Source organism: Fukomys damarensis, unplaced genomic scaffold, assembly GCF_012274545.1.
Source record: "Fukomys damarensis isolate Sample0158 unplaced genomic scaffold, DMR_v1.0_HiC HiC_scaffold_23, whole genome shotgun sequence".
In the NCBI taxonomy this organism is placed as follows: domain Eukaryota; kingdom Metazoa; phylum Chordata; class Mammalia; order Rodentia; family Bathyergidae; genus Fukomys; species Fukomys damarensis.
Genome location: NW_022900935.1, coordinates 18196870 through 18214651, shown reverse-complemented (window position 1 = coordinate 18214651; position 17782 = coordinate 18196870). Strand labels below are relative to the sequence as shown.

Genomic DNA, 17782 nt, shown 5'->3' with positions numbered 1-17782 from the left:
CCACCCCAGGTAAAGAGTTCCAAGGCTGAGAAATTCTGCACCAAAAGTACAAGAGTAGCTGGACTCTTGAGAGTTAACGCTTGAGATGGGGTCTTGTTATGTAGTCCAGGCTGGCCTTGAACTCACCACATAGCCCAGGCTGGACTTGGAATCCCATCCCAGCTTCCTGTGTGCTGGGATTATAGGTGTCTACCACCCTGCCAGGCTTAACTGCCTTTTAACACATTGAAGATCAGCCTGAGTATTCTCCCCCCAAATAATGTATTTGTTATGTAAGCTCTACTATATGAAATGTTAAAAAGGCCAATGATTTAGCTCAGTGGTTCCACCACCTGTCTCGTAAGCACAATGTCCCAAGTTTGATCCCTGGTACCAAAAAAAAAAAAAAAAAAATTAAAAAAAATTTTTTTTTTTTTTTTGGTGATTGACTCATGCTTGCCAGGCTACCATTAAGCTACATCCTTAGCTCTTTTTATTTAAAAAAAAAAAACACTTGCTTAGTTGTCCAGCCTGCGCTCGAACTTGTGATCCTTCTACGTCAGCCCCCCAAGTAATGAATTACAGGCACATGCCACAGCATCCTGCAAAATATAAAAATATGTACCTGTATTTTTTATTTTATATATAGCAGCTGTATAAGTCTTTGTGTATGGTCTCTGTCTAGCAATTCCTTTGATGTTGACTGTTTTGGCTATTGCTGGAGTGTTACCAGTTTTTTAGTCAATAACTATTGAGTCCCCGGAACTCTGCAGACCCTGTCCTAGAATTTGAAGGTAGGGCTATTCAGACTGTTTATCATCTGTTGAATCTGTTTTTCATTGAACATGGTTGTCAGTGATTGGTGCCTCCCTGAGTTGGTGTCCTCAACCTCTGGGGATGGAGGTGATCTAAGTTACCTTGGAGACTTTTACTGTAGCAGCTGAATGTGGAGAAACAGCAGAAATATGCAGTTTCCCAAAGAGGACAAAACCAGCCCCAAGGAAGGGAGACTGCCTTCAGTTACCCCAGTGTCTAAGGAGGTAGTGGATATTCTTGGAGTCATGAAAGGGAGCCAAAGGGGAATATTGGGACCCAGCAGTAGTAGGCAGGGAGGAGTTGTCTCTGCCAGAGGACTTCACTGAGCCATCCCTGTCTGAAGGTGAACGCAGCCAAACCTCGAGTCTACCTAGCAACTCTAGAGTTCTACTCATTGAGTAAACGCTGGACTCAAGGAATTTAGGGAGAGCTCATTCAGGCTGGGAACATATGCATTTCCTGTAACAGGGATTTATTTGTATGGTACTCAGCTGCTGCTTGTGGGCTTGGTTTCCTGTCTGTCTTGACTGTAGAGATTCAATGTATCTTATGATCATGAGGAAACAAGTTCATTCTACTTGTGTGTTTCACAAGTGTGACTGTTTTGATTCTCCTTATAAAAACCAGCCAGTGGGACATGGTGAGTCAGCCTATCTCCACGTTTGGTAGCACTTACAGACACTCAAGCTTTTCAGAGCATGGTGACTGGAGATAGACTGCCACATGCTAAGTCTTTGGTTCTTATCAGCTAGAACTGGTGGTCAGACTCCATGCTTGTTTCCTGTGACATCACATGTAGTTGTTATGTTGTAGAAGATAATGGATCCTTTGTCTTTTATTAGCAGTGCCTATGCCACTGCATTCAGAAGGAAGCTTCATGCCAACTTTGGGCCTCTGCCCTGATTGGTAAGCAGGATTTGGTAAAGAATGGAAAGATGTTTTGAATTTGTCACAGTAGGCACTGTATGTAATAGTGGAGTAGCCGGGTATTTAGCTCAGTGGTTCCACCACCTGCCTCACAAGCATAAAGTCTGGAGTTCAATTCCTGGTACAAAAAAAAAAAAAAACACAGTGTAGTAGGAACACTGTGTAGCTTTAGGAACAGTTAGGAACAGTTAAATCTGGCATGGTACACATGTGTAATCCCAGCATCTGGGAGGCCGAGGCAGGAGGATTACAAATTTAAGGCCATCGTGGGTAACTTTGCAACTTAGCGAGATCCTGTCTTGAAATAAAAAATAAGGGCTGGGGATATAGCTCAGTGCAAAGGTTTCGGGTTTCATCCCCAGTACCAAAAAAGAAAATGTCTCTTGCAGTCCTAGGCATGGCTTTAGACATACTACTTTAAGACCCAGTAGTCTCATCTGTACAGTGGGAATAATAAAATAAAATGCAGCAATATTGGGGCCTGGGATTTAGCTTAGTAATTTTGCCACTTGCCTCGCAAGCACAAGGACCAAAGTTCATCCCAGGTACCAAAAAAACAAAAAACCCCAGCAATATTGTAGGGCTGTGCAGTACTTCAAATAGTTGACCAGAGGTAAAAAAGGATTGGCACAAACCCCAGATAACTACTCAAATAAGTGGGATCCATGTTTGGGGGTGTAGTTCAGTGATAGAATTCGTGCTTAGCATTATAAGGCCTTGGCTTTGATCTCCAGTACCCCCCTCAAATCATCAATAACAATAAGGCTACTTTAATGGTGGTTCTTTGGGGAGGTGATTAAATAGGCTGATTTGAAGTGCTTCTTAGATGATCCTAAATTAAGATTCTCTAGGTCATATTACCTGAATTCTTGCAGCTAGCAGAAATGTCTCCCAAGATCTTGGGAAAAAAAAAAAATCAGACCTGATAAGATTGAGAAACAAACTTAGTTGTGTGATCCTCCTGCCTCAACCTGCAGAGTCCTGGGATTACAGGCATGTGCTGCCATTCCCAGCTAAAAGTATAAATAGGTTCTAGAGAACGACTGCCTGGGTTTGAATCTCTTACTAGCTGTGTGATTATGAAGCAATAATTTAACCTTTCTATATTCAGTTTCCTCATCTATAAAGTAGGAACAATGGTATACTAATTGTGTAGGGTTATTGTGAGGATTAAAAGTAACTATTTATGTAAAGCAGTTAAAACAGCCCCTTGCCATATAGGAAATGTTATGGAAATGTCTGCTTACATTTACTTGTTTGTTTCTTAATATAAGGAGCCGGGTAAAGCCAGTGGAATACAGTCAGATGTACAGTTACAGCTACAACCAGTATTATCAACAGTACCAGAACTACTATGCCCAGTGGGGCTATGATCAGAACACAGGCAGCTACAGCTACAGTTACCCCCAGTATGGCTACACCCAGAGCACCATGCAGGTACCTGTGTCTTGGCAAGTCTGGCACTCCTCGGTTACTTTTCCTCTTTGGGACAAGCCATTCTTTGGGATGGGACTGGTAACAAGGAGCTGGGCTTCAGAAAAGGTGGGAAAAGCTAAAGTTACAATCTTGTTGAAAATAAACCACAGTTGGGCCCGGGATTTAGTCAGTGGTTCCGCCTCCTACCTCACAAGCGCAAGGTCCTGAGTGTGGTCCCCGGTACCAAAACTGAATCAACCAACCACAGCGATACGGTAAGGCTTTCCACCAGACTGTTCACTTGCCCCTTTGGTCTCTTGACAGACATATGAAGAAGTTGGAGACGATGCATTGGAAGGTAAGAAAGAATCCACTTTTATTCCTCTATCAGTTCTTATTAAATGATTGTTTTGCACTGTCCCTACAGCTACATAATAAGGAATGCAAGGTAAACTGTGCTCTGGAGGAATTCACGTTCTTCTTGTGATAGCTAAATGCAGACATAGACCAAGATGTGACCAGAGTATGAATGCAGTTCCCAAGGAACCCATTACTCCTTAGATATGTGGTATTCTACCATGTATTTTACTTGTATCTGTAAGAATTTTTTTTTTTTTTTTTTTTTTTTTTTTTTTTTTTTTTTTTAAAATTTTTTTTTTTTTTTTTTTTTTTTTTTTTTTTTTTGTACAGGGATCAAACTCAGGTCCTTGGGTTTATGAGGCAGGCAGTGGCACCACTGAGCTAAATCCTTGGCCCCTGAAAAATTCTTTTTCCAGGTGTGAATGGCACATGCCTATATTCTCAGCACTCAGGAGGCTGAGGCAGGAGTGGTATGGGTTCAAGGCCAGCCTGAACTACATAGATCCTGTTTCAAAATTAATTTTGTTGTTGTTGTTAAAACAGGTTCTAAGTTGCCCTTGTGGGGAAATCATCCTGCCACAGCCTCCCTGAGTATTGTTAAAAATAATATTTTTTAAAAATTTTCCAAGGGCTGGGGATTTAGCTCAGTGGTCCCGCTGTGTGCCTCACAAGCACAAGGTCCTAAATTCATATTTTTTTTGTTTGTTTGTTTGTTTTGTTTTTTGATTGTTTGTTTGTTTTTTTGGTACTGGGGATTGAACTCGGGTCCTTGAGCTTGCAAGGCAGGCCACCGAACCGCTGAGCTAAATCCCCGGCCCGTTTTGTTTTTTGAGACAGGGTCTCACTATGTAGTTGAGACTGACCTGGAACTCACTACGTAGTCCAGGCTGGTCTCGAACTCAAAGCAATCCTCCTGCCTCAACCTCCTGAGTGCTAGGATTACAGGCATGCACCACCACGCCCAGCCTAATATATAATAATTTAAACACTTTCATATGTGTATCCCCAGCTGACTGTTAACAGCAGATCTGGTGGGGTGGTCACTGGACACAGGCTAGCAACCCAGAAAGGCCTGTTCCACTAAGGGTCACACAGTGATTTGGGACAAAGTCTAGTGTAGTTTCTAGCATTCTCCAGGAGACACTGCCTCCCTTTTGGAGATAATTAACCTACTTATAGGTGTCTGTATAACTCCTTAGACTTTCTTTTGGTCGGGGGATCCCAGGGACTGAACTCGGGTCCTTGCGCTTGCAAGGCTGGCCACCAAACCACTGAGCTAAATCCCCGGCCCCTCCTTAGACTTTCTCAATCTCTTTGGCAGTTTTAACATCCAGCATATTTTACCACACATACTGTTTGTGACCCGGATGTATGTAAGTGGTAGAGTGCTTTGTATAGCATTCACAGTGCCCTGGCTTCAATCCCTAGCATGATGAAAACAAAAAAATGTAAACATACTATTCTAACAGGGTTCTACAAAGAAACAGAACTGATAGGATGTATGCAGCTATTTAAAAAATGTATCAAAGGAATTGACTAAGGTCATTGTGGAAATTGCCAGGTCTTAAGTCTGTGGCAGGCAGGCTCAAAAAACCCGCACAGCAGTTGATGTTGTCACCAGGCTGGTGTGTGTAGGCTGAGGCTGGCAGAATGAAAAACTCAAGTTGGATTTTTTTAGTAAGTTTTGCAGCCAGGTGTGGCAGCGCATGCCTGTAATCCCAGCACTGGGGAGGCTGAGGCAGGAGGATCGCTGAGTTCGAGACCAGCCTGGGATACATAGTGAGTTCCAGGTCAGTCTCAACTACATAGTGAGACCCTGTCTCAAAAAAAAGAGAAGAAAAGAAAAAAAAAAACATAGTAAGTTTTGCAGAATTCTGTCTGAGAATTTATTTTTCCTCTTAAGGCTTTCAGTTATTAAATGGGGCTCTATCTGCTTTATTGAGGACAATTTTCTTAGTTAACTAATTGGAAATGTTAATCATATCTACAGAAAACCTTCACAGCAGCAACAGAAAGGTATTTGACCAGACAGCATCAATATGATTGATATTAACAGCCAAAAACGAACTAAACTATACTGTTTCTTTTCTTTTTTTTTTTTTTTCTTCTTTCGTACCTGGGATCAAACTTGGGTCCTTGCGCTTACAAAGCAGGCAGCGGTACCACTGAGCTAAATCCCTGGCCCTAAAATACACCGTTTCTGTAAAAAGTGGGTTCATGCTCTGAGATTTTTAGTTGGTGGTATTTGAGACAGCATCTTAATATGTGGCTCCAGCTGGCCTCCCAATTCGGCATGCTCCTGCCTTAGACTCCCCCATGCCTGGATTAGTTGTTTGTTTGGGTTTTTTTGTATCAGTATCGAACTTGGGTCCTTGCGTTTGTGAGGCAGGCAGCAGATCCACTGCTAAATCCCTGGCCTGGTTTAGTTCTTATCTCATTTGAATCAGCAATTTTACTCGAGATTTTGATCTTTTTTTTTTTTTTTTTTTTGTACTGGGGATCAAACTCAAGTCCTTATGCTTGCCAGGCAGTCACCAGAACCACTGAGCTAAATCCCCGGCCCTCAAGATTTTGATCTTAAATGATAGTTATCAGTAAACAAATATTCAACAATAACAGGTTTTTTTGTTATTGTTGTTGTGGTTTTTTTGGTACCGGGGATCGAACTCAGGTCCTTGCACTTGCAAAGCAGGCCACCGAATCGCTGAGCTAAATCCCCGGCCCACAGGTTTGTTAAATAATGACTTTTTTTTTTGGAGACAAGGTCTCTTTAGATTGCTTAGGCTGGCCCTCAATTTGAGATCCTCCTGGCTCAGGTTTCTAATTAGCTGGGACTATAAGCATTCACTGTCAGGTCCACTGGTGGTAGCCATTTGTTTTGTTTTATGACACTGGGGAATCAAGCCCAGTTCTATACCACTGAACTACATCCTCAGCCCTTTTTTAGAATTTTGAGTGGTGTTTTACTAAGACAAGTTTATGATCTTCTAGCCTCAGCCTTCCAAATAGCTGGAAAGTACAAGCTGGTAGCACCACACCCAATAATCATAGCCATGTCTGAGAAAATCATATTCTTTTTTAAGAGTACCAACCCTAAAAGAAAGAACAACCATTACCAGTCACACTGTATCCTGTCCTCTAGCCCCTGGTCACTTGTCATTCATATTCTGCTGCTTTGGACATTATTTTAGCCATTTTAAATAAATGAAATAATTTGTAATAGTTTTTTTCTTTTGCAGTACTAGAGGTTGAATACAGGGTCTTGTGCATGCTAGGCAAGCGCTGTACCACTGCAATATGTCCCTGGGATCAAACTCAGCACCTTGCACTTGGCAAGTCAGGCAGCAGAACCACTGTGCTAAATCCACAGCCCTCCTATTTGACATTTTAAGAATTATTAAATGTTTTCTGCAGTACTGCAGATAAATTTAGGCCTTCACAGGGTCTCACTTTTAAATTGTCCAGGCCACCATATCCAACCTGTGATCTTTTTTAATTGAACAGCTTTCATTGAACAGTGTTCTTTTGTGGTTTTTCAAGACAGGATAGGATCTCACTGTATTTCAGGCTGGTCTCAAACAATGTACTACCTGTGTGGTGATCCTCCTGCCTCAGCCTCCTGAGAGCTGGGATTATAAGCATGCACCACCAGGCCCTTCAGGCAGTGTTTTCAAGGGTCATCCCCTATAGCCTGTACTGGTGATTCATTCTAATTGTGATCAATCCCAGGGGCACAGTACCACTGAGCTGCATCCTTAAACCATTCCCCAATTTTTTGTATAGGGTCTTCCCCAGTTCCTCATTCACAGGAAATCCTCTTGCTTCAACTTCCCAAGTACCTTGGATTGTCTACAGCCATACCACCCTAAACATGCCCAGTCTCATCCTGGAAGCTAAGCAGGGTTGAGCCTGGTTAGTACTTGGATGGGAGACCAAGTAGCTGGGACTACAGGTGTGCCACCACACCTAGCTCCTAAACCCATTTTTTTTTTTTTTTTTTTTTTTTTTTTTTTTTTTTTTTTTTGGTACCAGGAATCAAACTCAGGACCTTGTGCTTGCAAAGCAGGTAGCAGAACCACTAAGCTAAATCCCCAGCCCTAAACCCAAATTTCAAATGAAGACCAGACCAGAAAATTCAGGGCGACTATAAAGATGGAAGCAACAAAAAAACTTGCCACTATTGCATTCATTCATTTGTGCTACTTGAATCCAGGGCACTGAGCTACCAGCCCTTTAGTTTTACTGAGGGTTGAAGTTACCCAGCACCACTTTTGTTGGTTCTCTAGGATGTCATCCTAGAAGAGGCCTGAAGTAGGATACTGAACCCAAGTCCCTTGTGTCTGTTTGATGCTTATCCCCTTGACTTGTCCTGACCCCAGTCTTGCTGTTCTCCCAGACCCTATGCCACAGCTGGATGTGACAGAGGCCAACAAGGAGTTCATGGAGCAGAGTGAGGAGCTGTATGATGCGTTGATGGACTGTCACTGGCAGCCCCTGGACTCAGTGTCTTCAGAGATCCCAGCTGTAATCTAACCAAGACAAAGGAAAGGCCAGCATGGACTGAGGGAAGATCAGACTTTTCTTAAAATATGAAAACTTTTACCTTTTCAAAAATGGTTTATAAGATTTTAATAACCTTCCTGATACTGTATTTCCACGATGCTGCCGCTTTCATTTGGTATCATTTGAATGGAAACCAATGGTTGGACCAAAGTCTAAACAGCAAATTCCTGGTTATTCACTTGAGGAGAAAAATACAAGGATTAGCCATTGGATTGTGGGCTGTTTTCCAAAGCTTAGGTTAGGATCAGAGTCAGTGCGTGTTAGGGCACCTCAACAGATTCCTGATCTCGCAGCTAAGATAAGGAGCACAGGCCAGTGTGGGGATAAACCAAGCAACTGCAATCTACTATAGCCTGGAACTGGGCATCTTGACAACTAAGGTAAGATCACCTGTAACCACGTGACAGACCTTCCCCCCAAAAAAGGATTCTAAGTGTGGTAGAGCATGCCTGTAATCCCAATATTTGGGAGGCTGAGAGTTCAGTTCAAGGCCAGCCTTAGCTACCTACATGGCAAGAGCTTGTCTCAAAGGGGGGGGGTTAGCTCGGTGGTTCCCCCACCTGACTCGTAAGCACAGGTCCCATGTTCAATTCCCCAGTACCAAAAAAAGGTTGAGATTGGGAGCTTGCTCCAGATTAGGTGTTCCATATACTACAGCATCTACAAGCCTGGTGAAAGCCATTCTATGTCCACAGGTCCCTACCTGACTACTGTGCTATCTCACCAGAAACTGTAAGTTAGAAAGGTTAACAGGGCTGGGGATTTAGCTCAGTGGTTTTGCTGCCTGCCTTGCAAGTGCAAAGGCCCAAAAAGGTGGTGGTGGTAACATGGTAAGGACCTGGGCTCAAAACAGGACCTCCATGTTCATAATAATGCATCTTTTTTATCTTTCAACTGTCTACTTAACTAGCCCCGCCAGACAGGTTTGTGGCTCATGACTGAATCTGCAGGAGGATGAGCTCAAGGATGGCATGAACTACATTGTCTCCAAAAAAAAATAATAATAAAGTTGATGAAGTAACATACTTGGGAGAGGATCGCAGGAAAAAAAATTTGAGGCAGCAGGATTGCAGAATTCAAGACCAGTCTGAACTACATAAGCAAGGCCTTGTCTCAAAAAACAAAAACCCAAACACACACAAAAACTTTTGCATTTGCTTAGTTTTCACTGAAGCAGTTTGGGGGTGTGCTTTGGGAAGTAGATAAATATTACTTCTTTGGGCCCATACCACACATGGGGAGTCCAGCAAAAGAAAAAAAATTACCAATAGTTGTGGAACTGATTTGAATCTGGGAATATAAAATCTGAAATTAACAATTTGACAGACAAGACACAGATCCAAAGTCTTTATTTTATGTAGATACACCAATAGTAAAAAAATGTTTACAGAACTTACTGCTGGCACCTATAAGCTGTTCTTTTTTGCTTGTCTTCTTTCCCATGGTCTCTCCTGAAAAGAAAGTGTTGCCTGTGTGTTAGTGCTGCCCTTAAATTCAAAAATGCCACCCAGGCATTTTCCTAAGCACTGGTCTCAGTCCCATATCCGCATTTCTCATCCACAGATGTCCACTCAGATTAGGTTTCATCCTGAACCAGTGAACTTAAGCACCTGAACTACTCGTTTCTATGCCCCTCCAACCCCACTCCATCTCCCACTCTCTACACAGCCTGAGTTCCCAGCCACTGCAGAATCTGCAGCTCAATCCTTGCTGCCCAAGCAGCAAGGCAGTCTTCTGTGCTACAGTTCTGTGCTCATGACCCTTAAGATCACCAAAGCCAGCACATTAAGCCATGTCATGAACAACGAACACTACACACAAGCCAAATGCAAAAATATTGAAAGGCTAACCCTTTTTTACATAGGCCTAAATAACCCTAGATAGTGCATAATTAAGCTTCAGGAAGTTATTTACTTACCCATTCTAGTCAGTCACAGATGACGCTGGGCATGGTGGCATGTGCCTGTCAGATGCAAACTGGAAGCTGGCCTGGCCTGGAGTGAGACTGTCCAAAAAACACACCAGTATCACAACAGCTTTCCTGGTTATACAGATTCTTAAAAACAGGCACTATCAAGGAACAAGAAAGCACCTCCAAATAATAACTAGCAAATGATACACCAACTGCCTGCAGCTTGACATTCGTCCTGTTTCCTCCGGTATTAGGGATGGAACCCAGGGCTTTCTCACTAACCTATATTCCCCAGCCCTCTATTTTGAGACAAGTTCTGAGATTGCCCAGTTGGGCTTCACAACTAGAGCTCCTACTGTCTTAGCCTCCCAAAAAAGGCACCCACCACTGCATTCAACTCATTTATTCTTTTAATCCTTAGATTATCCCCATTTTACAGGGGATGAGGAAAATACTTAAGAGAATTTAACCCTGTTTGAAACTAGCCACATGCTATATACCAGACTATAAAGCTGTGAGGCCAGCTTCAGAATTACTTTTCCTCCTTTACGACCACCAAGACCAGTGTTCAGATCCGATGGGAAAGGGAACTGGAGGGTAAGCTGTCTCCCACATTAGCTTTACCTTAGTCTTAAGGCACAGCTCCAGAGACGATGTTCTCTTCAGTATCAGATGCCACCAGAAAACCTGGGGACACATACAGAACAAATTCAGGATGCAATCTCCAATCTAGGCCAATGCTGATCAGCATACCCACCTACATGGACGTGGATGGATCTCACCTGGACTGGGCAGAGCTCCAGCCCAGGTGCTGTGCCTTATAGGAAAGGTGAGTGGCAGCCGCAGGTACTGGGTTAACCTGAGCTGTCAAAGTCTCTCCAGGTTGTTCTCGCATGCAGTTGGAGATCCCATGGCCACAACAGCCACAGCCCTTGGAAACATGCTGTACCACCCTACCAGTCAGCTCCCAAAGTCCCTCAAAGAAACCTACCAGGTCCTGAGCATCTCCTCACCGTCACAATCTCGAGTCCTCACCAGTAACCTCCACAGGGTCTTCCATCTGGCACAGCTGCAATGAGCGAAACTGTCAGAAAAAAATCTTATTTCCCTTCCTCAAGGCCTCAGAATAGCAAAGGTCAGTCAGCCTGGCCTCCGCTCCTCATACTGTGCCTTTGATTTTCAGGGCTGTGAATGCCAAGCCGTTTCCACTGGATCACCACAGGATGGGCCACCCGCCCCTCCACACCAGTTCTTGGGCCCAAGAATTTACTTTTCCAAAGCCTTATCCTATCATCTCTCCATGAAACATCTCAGTTGGAAGGAAGGCCTCCACGTATCCCTGAGAGATAGCAGGCACAAGGAAACTGTTTTTCCCAAAAATGTTGCAGATCAGTTACAGCAAACAGAACGGCGACCGTCAAGGAAAATTGTTACTCTGGGCTCCTTTTTGACTGCAGCAACTACAGAGAAGCAGCTGCAGCTTCGATAAGGGCCACCAAATGGAGGGCATAAGACCTCAAACCCAAACTGCTGCTGCGCCACTTACTCACCTAAATCCTATGTAATTACCTACTGGAGACACCAAAACAGTGTCAAGAGCTATCCAAGGCGCCCAAGGATCCCCATAATCTGCATTCACCCTGGTTTGGATTGTATGTCACCTTCAATTTTTTTTGGGGGGGGGCAGTAGTGGGGCTTTATCCCAGGGCATCCAGCATGCTAAGCAAGCTCTGTGCCATGTTTATTCTACCCGCCCCTTTTCCTGACACATCTAGCTTTGAATATGCAGTGACCCTCCTGCCTTAGCCTTAAGAACTGAGGCTACAGGAATGCAGCACCGCAGAGTACCATTTTAAAGTCAAGAAATTCAGGGCTGAAGTCTGGCTCTATGGTAGAACCGTTGCCTAGTGTGCTCCAGGTCCTGGGATTCATACCCAGCAACGCACTTGAAGAGATGAATGAGGGCCGTGATTTAGCTCAGTGTTGCCGCCGCCTGCCTCGCAAGGACGTCCTGGGTTCGATCCCCGGTACAGGAAAAAAGAGGGGTATGAATGACTCAAAATTTTGTCTGTCCTCCTGAAGCGCTTGTCCTTATTTCCACCAAAAGGACCTCTAGAAAAATTCTTAGTTGCCCCAAATCACCCAACTAAACTGTCACAGGCCGATTCAAATGCTCCTCGAATCAGGTTATCCTTAGGCCCTGCACATGTCCGCGTCTCTGAGAAGCCGGGTTGAGTCCGGACACCCTTTCATGCACCCGCTCGCCCTCCCGCGCCACTCACCCGATGGGCCGTGCGCGTCTAGGTGCGAGGGCGCGGTATTGCGCAGGTCCCTCGTGGCGAGTACGGCCGCACAGACGCTTAGGCCCGGGTTCGCGCCACGCATCTCTCAGCCTTGGGACGTACAGCTGGCGACTGCAGGCCGGTGGTGGTGAGCTACGGGTCGGGGGGATGGGTACGAGGGTTACAGCTCCACAAAGGCCAGGTACGCAGCGACGCGCAGAAAGAATTCGAAGGCGTCCGCAGGGCTCTTATATAGGCCCACTCCCCCCTCGACTGCGCCTGCGCCCTCTGCCGGAAGCCGCTCTGGAAACTGTGCGCTTTGGCCCCGCCCCCGTTTCACGCGCCTGCTTGGCCTGTTGGCTACGCAACTGGGTTCTAACAACGTAAGTGGTTTCCGCTTGGCTGGAAGAACCTGCGGCTCTTTTTCTGTACCCTTGAACACTGACCTCCAGTCCAGGGCCTTGAGCGACCAGCCCTGTCCTCGGATCCTTCTCGGGGCGACTTTGAGTTAGCCCTCTGCACTGGGAAAGGGCCGAGCCCTAAGCGCTCCGGGGCTCGGATGCAGCTGAGTCCCTGGTGTAGGCGGAGAGCTTCTGGGGAAGCATCGAGGGCTTGAATGCGGTGTATGTTCGAGGTTCGAGGCGTGTCTTGTCCGCTAATAACGTAAATAACGAGTAAGCGCCACATCTGTACACTGCGCTGTTACTTACCTAGAGTTCAGAATAATCCTGGGTACGGGAATCGTGATTATGCTCCTTTACACATAAGGGATGGATGTTACCGTTAGCTCGGTAGTAAGGGACGCGTATCCGAGTCGAGCCCGGGGACTGGCCTTATAGACACTGCCATATGCACTTTTGAGCCCATGGATTCAGTAAGTGGCAACATAATACCCACCTAGGGTTGGGCCGGGGATTTAGCTCAGTGGTTCGGTGTCCTGCCTTGCAAGAGCAAGGACCCGAATTCAATCCCCGGTATCAAAAACAAAAACAAAAATACTTACCTAGGGTTAAGCACCTGTGCTGAATGTGTTAATTTTTGTCCTTACACTTTTTTTGTTTGTTTGTTTTGTAGACAACTGAGCCAAGTCCCTGGCCGTTTGGCCTTACACCTTTAAGAAGTAGGTTAGGCCCAAGCAGTGGTGTGCACCTAAGCCCCTACGTAAGGGCCCTGCGGGCGCCCGCGAACCCTATCTGCTCTCCACTGCTTGCTTAATGTTCAATCCCCAGTACCAAAAAAAGGAAAAAGATACTTAATTAAAATACATTAAAGTGGGCTGGGGATTTAGCTCAGTGGTTCCGCTACCTGCCTCACAAGCTCAAGGCCCCAAGTTCAAATCGCGGTACCAAAAAAAAAAGATTTGTTGCTATATTAATTTAATACTTTTCAGTCTTAACATTTGTTATGGGCTGTAGTTGTGCATACACTCAAGCATAGGTGAGGCTCTGTCTTCGACTTCTTGCACCCCCCCGAAAAAAATTTATTATCTATTTTTTAAATTAATTTTATTGGTACCTTTAAGGTATACGATATAATGACATTCATCATTGGAATTGAGTTAAAATTTTTTTTTTAGTTAAGGAGAAAGGTAAGATTTAAGGATGATTAATTGGTTGATTGACTGCCTGCCTGTAGTTATCCAATTACCCCAGTCCTTTTTTATTTTTTAATTTGAAACAGGGTCTCATTAAACCAGTAAGTTGCCCAGACTGTGCTCAGATTGCGGGGGGGCAGGTACCAGGGGATCGAACTCTGGTGCTTGCTCTTGAAAGGCAGACAGTGGAACCACTGAGTTAAATCCCCAGCCCAACCCATTTTTATATATTACTTTGACACAGAGTCTCACTGAGTTGCCCAGGCTGAGCCTGCTACTTCCCAGAGTACTGACATCTTGTATATCTTTTGCTACATTTATCCCAAAGTTTCTCATAGTAGATATAGAATTAATTTAGAATTAATTTAATTACCTCACTTGTAGCAATGGTTTATTGGTTGTGTCTTGAGTTGTTTTTTGAGACAGGGTTTTGTTATGTATCCCAGGCTGACCTTGAACTCACTTATGTATCCCAGGGTGGCCCTGAATTCACAGAGATCCTGCCTCAGCTTCCCGAGTGCTAGGATTACAGGCCTGCGCCACTGTACCTGGTTCTTGGTTGTATTTTGTTGTCGTTGTTTGCTGTGCTGAGATTCAAACCCAGAGGATCAAACTTTCCTATGCAAACACTCTACCACTGAGTGACAGCCCAACCCTCATGGGCATATTCTTCTGTTTTTTCTCATGGGTGTATTCTTTTGTCAAAACTCATCACCTTGTCTATTTTAATGTGTACAGTTGTGTGTCCATTATGGCTCTGTAAAGCTGTAAAAAAAAAAATAAGGAAGGAAAAAAATTATGTTTATCACCTCACAAACCTCCAGTGGGCTGAGGTGGAACTGGAACTTACAGTTCTCCTCAGTTAGGGGTTCAGTGGAGCTTACTTAGCATGTGCAAGGTGCTAAATTCAGTCCCCAGCACAGGTGTGTGTGTGTGGAGGAGGTCAGCAACTTCCCATCACACTTAGATGGCTTTTTGGTACCAGGGATCAAACTCCTCTGGTCCTTGGGCTTTCAAAGAAAGTGGCGGCACCACTGAGCTAAGTCCCCGGCCCATCATACTTGGAATAGAAGCTAAAGTCTCAGTTAGGCTTGGAGATGCACACCTATGGCTGGTGGGAGGATTGTGAGTCTTTATCCCAAAACCTTTTCACGAAAAACAGACAAAAAAACTGAGGTTCCCATAATCCCCACGATGGCCTCCAGAGTCATGGAAATTGCTCCTTTCACCCCCGAACTCTTCCTTTTCCTACATCTTTTTTATAATTAATTAATTAATTTTACAGTACTGGAGATTGAACCCAAGGCTTTCAAATTGAGCTACGTGCCCAGTCTCTTTTTTTTTTTTTTTTTTTGACAGGTCGTGGCTGGTGTGTTTTTTTTTTTTTTTTTTGAGACAGGGTCTGGCTGGTCTGGAGCTCACTGTCCTCCACCTCAGCCTCTGAGTGCTGCAGTTACAGGCACTGCCACACCCAGCTCTTCCCATCTCTGCTCCTCTTGCAGCTCCCTGGCCTGCTCCCACCTCAGGACTCTTGGTATCCTCTCCTGGACAGCACAGACAAGAGAACTTCCTCGCTTCCCTGGGTTTCTGTCCAAAAGTCACTTGCTCGGGTGTCCTGTTTTACACAGCACCAGCCACCGTTCAAGCCATTGTCCTGCTTGTTATAACCCTGTTGCTCCCTGGCATCACATTCTACCTGTACACATGTTTCCTCTTTTCCTTATTAGAATGTGAACTCCCCAAGAGCAGGAATTTTCTGCTGGAGATTGAACTCAGGACCTTTGCACTGAGCTACATTCCCAGTTCTTTTGTGGGGGAAGTACCAGGGATTGAACTCGGTCCCTTGTGCTTGTGACACAGGTGGTGGAAACACTGAGCTAAATCCCTGGCCCCCTTATGTTTTATTTTATTTTATTTTTTTGGTACTGGCGATCGAACTCAGGACCTTGTGCTTGCCAGGCAGGCAGCAGCACCACTGAGCTAAATCCCCAGCCTTATGTTTGATTTTGAGACAGAGTCTCAGTCAGTGTGTTGCCCAGGTGGATCTGAACTTGCAGTCTTCTTGCCTCAGCCTCCTAGAGTGCTGGGACTATAAGTGTGTGCTAAGCAAGAATTTTGCCCTCTCCTCCCCCATGCGGTGTATGTGCCGCACATACAACAGATGGCCAGCACTTAGGGGAATAATTACCAAAGGAAACGTGGCCATAACTAATAAGTGGCAACTGGAACTAGAACCCAGCTCTGCTAGTGAAAACCCACATAACCCCAACTGCTGTGTCCTATGGTTCCTCCACAGCCACCCTTCAAGGAAGTTACCAGGACTGCATTGTTTAGCAAAGGACGCAGTGTTCAGGAAAGGCAAACAGCTTGCTCCTTGGGTTGCACAGTGAACCTGTGACAAGGGTCAGCTGATGTCTGGACTCTGGGTCTGGTGTTGGGTGCAGTCAGAGACAGATATGACCCCCGTCCTACAGCAGAGAAGCAGGAGGAAGTTTGAGGAGTTTGATGCTGACAGTGCACTGCCGCGTGATCTGACCAGAAAGGCTTCGGGGAAGGCTGAGTGCCAGCTGTATCTCGGGCTTTTCTTGTTTCTTACTTGGCCTAGCTGCCCTGCCAGTGTTATTTGGAGACCCGAGAAATGGCTTCTCGTTGAGTTTTTTAGAATCAACCAGAAACCTGGGTTTTGCGAGACCCCCAACTGTCTGGCCAGAAAGAAACAGAGCCATGCTTGGTGTTAGAGGCCTGTAATCCTGGCACTAAGGATGCTAAGCCAGGAGGATCACTGTGAGTTCAAGGCTTGCCCTGGGCTACATAGTGATTGAAGGCTACATGAACTTCATAGTGAGACCCTGCCTCAAAGAAACAACCAAAAAAAGGGAAACAAATAGTAATAGTAAATAAAGCTTTGGCCCTGGGTAGCCATTCTAGGTTTTCTTTGCTGAATGATTTTGGGCTAGTTACTTAACTTCTCTGCACCTCAGTTCCTTCACCTAGATGTGGGCCAGAATAAGAGACGTAATGATAATGATGGTTTACAGAAATGTCCCCTCATAACACATGCAGCTGGTCCAAGCCACCCACAGGGGCACAGTGTTGATGAGGGAGCCGTTTGGGACCAGCCAGAACCTCCAGCCTTGATGCCTTAAGTTTCAGGAAGCCAGGCTTGAGAGGCCATATGCCTGCCTCACCCTAGCCCTTAACCCAAGTGGGACCCAGCTACCGTGTCCTGATTTGCACAGGACCTGCCTTGTAGTCCCCTTTTGGGGCATCAAGTATATCACACGGGTTGAGTCCCAGGTCTGCTGTGCGACCTGGACTAGCCACACCTCGGAGGAGCTTCTGCTCTAAAACAGGCACATCATGGCCCCATGGCCCCATCTGAGCACTGCCTCCCACAGAGCAGAAAGAACTGAACCTGTGTCTTCATGAAGGTCCGCTGTGGGGGGTCAGGGGCGTCAGCGGGTCTTATCTGTCCTGCCTTCTCTAACCAGACTGCCCAAGTCCCCTGTCGGGCCCTGTTGACCGGCACAGCCAGGTGTGCGGGCAGCAGAGGGGCTGCTGATCACTGGACCTGGACCTTGGACAGGAGGCACCAAGCAGGGCTGACGAGGCTCAGGACAGGCCTCAGAAAAGGGCTGCCGGGGTGGGCGGGGAGCCTAGAAACTATCCACCTTCCAGTGTGGTGCGCTGAGTCCCGGGTCGGGGCGCAGGGGGTGCGGCTGGGGAGAAACCTTGGAGCGGGGATGCCTGTCCCTGGGCCCTGCAGACTCCTGGGCCGGCTCAAGCTCGGGTAGCACTCAACCCTTCCCCTCCCCACCTAATCGCTTCACCCCCATTTCACAGAGGAGAAAACAAAGACACAGAGAGATGCACCCACTTGCCTAGGTCCCACAGCTTGTGGGGCACAGAGGGGAAGGAGGTGCCAGCCCCATC

General features: G+C 45.7%; 2 protein-coding genes, 1 long non-coding RNA gene and 4 other non-coding genes across 10 annotated transcripts in view; 2 read left to right on the top strand and 5 right to left on the bottom strand.

Annotated features, from left to right (window-relative positions):
- Trnau1ap (tRNA selenocysteine 1 associated protein 1) overlaps window positions 1-9312 on the top strand; it is a 19038-nt gene extending 9726 nt beyond the window's left edge. For 2 of the 3 annotated variants that reach the window (XM_010632221.3, XM_010632216.3), the window contains 3 exons: window positions 2997-3159; window positions 3463-3496; window positions 7895-8539. In XM_010632221.3, coding sequence (XP_010630523.1) covers window positions 2997-3159; window positions 3463-3496; window positions 7895-8031 — 334 coding nt within the window. In that variant the 3' untranslated portion in view covers window positions 8032-8539. Of the gene's footprint in view, window positions 1-2996; window positions 3160-3462; window positions 3497-7894; window positions 8540-8971 lie in introns of those variants that run through there. The other variant, XR_004518546.1, reaches the window with a different exon arrangement.
- Window positions 9313-9411: 99 nt separating this feature from the next.
- LOC104867784 lies at window positions 9412-12505 on the bottom strand. Its single transcript, XR_004518547.1, has 5 exons — window positions 12256-12505; window positions 10987-11042; window positions 10598-10660; window positions 9980-10066; window positions 9412-9512 (listed from the first exon to the last, which is right to left on the bottom strand). It is a non-coding gene; the product is annotated as an uncharacterized LOC104867784 (long non-coding RNA).
- Window positions 9586-9659, bottom strand: LOC117287433. Its single transcript, XR_004518747.1, has one exon. It is a non-coding gene; the product is annotated as a small nucleolar RNA SNORD99 (small nucleolar RNA).
- Window positions 10443-10572, bottom strand: LOC117287425. The gene has a single exon (XR_004518741.1). It is a non-coding gene; the product is annotated as a small nucleolar RNA SNORA61 (small nucleolar RNA).
- Window positions 10790-10919, bottom strand: LOC117287423. The gene has a single exon (XR_004518739.1). It is a non-coding gene; the product is annotated as a small nucleolar RNA SNORA44 (small nucleolar RNA).
- Window positions 11336-11470, bottom strand: LOC117287415. Its single transcript, XR_004518731.1, has one exon. It is a non-coding gene; the product is annotated as a small nucleolar RNA SNORA16B/SNORA16A family (small nucleolar RNA).
- The window catches only part of Rab42 (RAB42, member RAS oncogene family), a 12690-nt gene continuing 7267 nt past the window's right edge, over window positions 12360-17782 (top strand). For both annotated transcript variants that reach the window (XR_781856.2, XM_010632229.2), the window contains exon 1: window positions 12360-12638. Coding sequence is in view for 1 of the 2 variants with exons in the window: in XM_010632229.2 (XP_010630531.2) it covers window positions 12424-12638 (215 nt within the window). In the remaining variant the exon portion in view is untranslated. The remainder of the gene's footprint in view (window positions 12639-17782) is intronic.